The sequence below is a fragment of the Mus caroli genome, chromosome 19 (assembly GCF_900094665.2).
Source record: "Mus caroli chromosome 19, CAROLI_EIJ_v1.1, whole genome shotgun sequence".
Taxonomy (NCBI): domain Eukaryota; kingdom Metazoa; phylum Chordata; class Mammalia; order Rodentia; family Muridae; genus Mus; species Mus caroli.
Window position 1 is genome coordinate 18,762,023 of NC_034588.1, and position 3,850 is coordinate 18,765,872.

Below are 3,850 nucleotides of genomic sequence, written 5' to 3' on the forward strand. Positions count from 1 at the left end.
AAGGAAGGAAGGAAGGAAGAGAAAAAGAAAGAAAGAAAGAAAGAAAGAAAGAAAGAAAGAAAGAAAGAAAGAAAGAAAGAAAGAAAGAAAGAAGAAAGAGGAGGAGGGGGAGGGGGCAGGGGGAGAGGGAAAAGAGAAGAGGAAAAATGTGAACATTGGGCCAAATTTTGGTCCAGTTAACCAAAGAGTCTTTGAACCATCAGGGCTATTTTTAACAGTAAGGTTTCTGTCCTGAGCCAAGGCTTCTGCAAAAGTCATCTCAGATTCCTGAAATGCTAGACCTTATTCTCCAGCATGAGTCACACATCTGTGCCCAAATCCAGTGCCACCAACTAACACTGCACATCTGAAATGCAGACTCGCGGACTCAGCTTCCTGTGGAGTCAAATTCGAGTCTTCAGGGCACACGGGAATCTATTTTAGCCACTCTTCTAAACCTGGTGCACTTGGCAACTGGAAACTAATATTCTAGATGCTGCCCAAGTCCAAAGATCTGAGTACTAGCTGTACGTGATCAGATGAGCAATGCTGTTGAACAACTGGATTTGAGTACTAAAGATAATCAATAAGTAAGCATTAACCACGCAATGAATATTGACATGTATAAAATACTACACTGGGCTTGGAAATGAAGCCCTAGCTGTGAGGATGTGTCTGGTGAAATTGCTGTTTTAATTAGGTACTGAGAAAGTGTCCTCATTTCTGATTCCTGTCAGTTCAGGGTGCTTCTGACTCATTAATGTAGCACACACTTTGAAATTTCCCTCATTAAATTCTCAAGATGAAATAATCTTAATTTATGTGGATTTTTATAATAAAATTTTAAAGCATTGCTTATTCTTTAAAGTTGAAAATCAGTGGTTTATTTTTGGATTCCTTCCCTCTCCCTCTTCTTCTCCCACTCCCTCCCTCTCTCGATCCCCCTCTTACTCCTCCCTCCCCATCCCCATCCCCTCCTCCTCTTCCTCTCTCCTTCTGCTCCTGTTCATTATCTCTGATCCCCATCGGTATTTCCCCATTTTTTTTGTCTTTGGAGATGTTGGAGGTGTGATTTGCAAGTTCTGTAATCTCTCCATCCCGTTCCATGGATGTGTGCTAGACTTTGGAACCTGCAGAACAAAACCTGGTCAGTACTGTATAAAAGAGGTCCTCATTAAAGGTAAGTCTTGATGCTTAGAAGTCATAAAACATTTACTAGCACTGTCTATGTGTCAGTGTTATAATGAGGTTACTGTTATAACCAGGACTACATTACTCCAATCGTGCAATGATATGACCAAGATGGATCCCATCACTAACCGCCCTACCCAAAACCCCTCACTCATTTGCCTTCTTATTTCTTGAGTGCTGGAGATTGAAACCAACACTGTACACATGGCAAGTGCCCAACCCCTGAACTATATTCATACCTCATTATCCCCATTTTAAAGATTTGCTATTATTCATATGTTATATGTACATGTGTGTACATGTATGAGTTTATATACACTATGTGCTTTTAGGAGCTTCTGAGGGCCAGAAGAAGGAACTGGGTCCTCTGGAACCAGAGTTATGGGTTGTAGGACAACACATGAACACTGGAAACCCAACTTGGGTCTTCTACAAAAACTCTGAGTCATCTCTCTATCTCCTTTTTTTTTTTCAATTAAAAATTGGAGGCACATAAAAATTAAATAATTTTTACAAAGTAACTAGTAAATGAGTATGGTCACCACTATTCAAATACAAATACTTTGACCCATAAATGTTAATAAATCTACATGTAACCTCACAGCATTCACATCTCAGAAAACATTAATGGATCATATGTAGGGTTTTCTAAATGCAGGCTTCAGTGCAACTGGCAAACACACACACACAAACACATAGACACATACATACATACACACACACACACATACACAGAGAGACACACACACATACACAGAGAGACACAAACACGCACATACATACATACACACACACACATACACATAGACACACATACACACACATACACAGAGAGACACAAACACACACATACACACAGACACACACAGAGATGCACAAATAGACACACACACACACAGAGGATTGGAAGAACATGCTGGAGGACACATTTCAAGTTAGAAAGGGAGGATTTCCCCTTTAACAGCCAAAACCCAAAAGTCATAAAGAAAACATTGATTTCTGTGTCAGTGTTTTAAAATTTGTAAAAATAAATGATAATGTTAAAGAATAAATAAATGTAAAGGATAAAGTAGGAGTTAGCTGGAAATAGTTTAAAATCATAGATTACAGGAAAACATATTAATACCTATCCAGAAAAATAAAGAATTTCTAACAATCTCTTTTTAAAGGACCAACTGGGGTCTGGGTAGATAGATGGCTCAGTCAGTTAATTGCATGAAAAGATGAAATCGGATACCAAGAATCCAAGTAAAAAAGACAGGCCTGGTAGTATGTACCTGTTTAAAAACAAAACAAAGCAATCCAGAAAAACAGTGGAGTTGCAAACAAGGTGTTGTCTCTAGGAAGCACTTACATGTGTAGGAAACCCTCGTGTAGACTCAGCCTTTTGATTGTTGCAAAGCTGAGTGACACTGGGGCATGGGGATAGGCAAGCTCCCGTACAACTCACACAGCCTAAACTTCTGGATAGAAGCAGTTGCGAACAGAGAGTTTTGATTGTTTTATGATTTGAAAGCATGCACAGGACCAAGTGCCCGGCTCAGGCAGTTCACCTGAGCGTTCTAAAGGCAAGATGAGGAGGCGGCTGCTCTTCGGGTTAGAAGTCTAGAGTTGTGTCCTGGTAAAGCTGGAGGTTTCACTCCCGCTTTTATTCTTACCTGCTAGCTGGGTGAAGCACATGAAGCCAGGTGGGTAGCACCTTCCCAACCAACCCCCTGCCTCAACCCCCTACAAACAAACCCCCTGCTTTTCTTTTTACAGGGGGAATCGAATGGTATTCAGTTAAAGGCTGCACCGAGGACAAATCAGAGTGCTTTAAGAGGATTATAAAGAATTATGAAATACGCACTTCTCATTGCTGCCACCGTCCCCTGTGCAACTTCTGAGGGAGTGGCCTAAATCCATGCAATTGACTTAACCGGTCACATCTGAAGCCTGGCCTGCTCGTCCGTCACATGATGGCAGCTTCTGTCTCGGGGTCATGGTCAGAAATTGACTTCAGCATTCTCTATGTCCACAGCCCATCCCAGCATCTCCCAAGAGCTCTGTGTTAGCTTTGTTTCTGTTGCTATAATAAAATGTTCTGATGAAAAGCATTTGGGGGGAGGAAAGGGTTATTTGGCTTATACTTCCGTGTCATGGTCTGTCACTGAGGGAAGTCAGGGCAGCGACTTGAGGCCAGAACCTGGAGGCAGGAATTGAAGCAGAGGCCATGGAAAGAACAATGCCTAATGACATGTTCCCCATGGCTGGATCAGTTTGCTTTCTTACATACCCCCAGATGCCCCAGAGATGGTACCATCCAAAGTGAGCTGGGCCCTCCCACGTTAATCTTCAATCAAGAAAATGCCCCTATAGACCCGTTCGCAAACCATTTTGATGGAGGCATTTCCTTAACTGAGACTCCCTCTTCCCAAATGACTTCAGTTTGTGTCACATTGCCTCCCCCAACTCCCCAAAGAAAAAAAAAAATCCCTTCATTATGGTGATTGCAAGACTCCGGAGAATGGAAATGTCCACCAGACAAGTCAAACCAGACACGCAATCTCTAATCAGTTTCTCTCCCTAAACACTTCCACCCTAGAAAGTACACTGACAAGTAAATTACACCACAAGACCCAGAGTGATGGACTCCGTGGTGTGGCTTATAGGAGAAACTAGCCAATACCCTAAGTGATCA

General features: G+C 41.9%; 1 protein-coding gene across 1 annotated transcript in view; it reads left to right on the plus strand.

Moving 5' to 3' along the window:
• Positions 1-3,236, plus strand: part of C19H9orf57 (chromosome 19 C9orf57 homolog) — a 5,774-nt gene extending 2,538 nt beyond the window's left edge. Inside the window, exons 3-4 of the mRNA XM_021152546.1 lie at positions 1,037-1,159; positions 2,932-3,236. Coding sequence (XP_021008205.1) covers positions 1,037-1,159; positions 2,932-3,056 — 248 coding nt within the window. The 3' untranslated portion in view covers positions 3,057-3,236. The remainder of the gene's footprint in view (positions 1-1,036; positions 1,160-2,931) is intronic.
• The last annotated feature ends 614 nt before the right edge of the window (positions 3,237-3,850 follow it).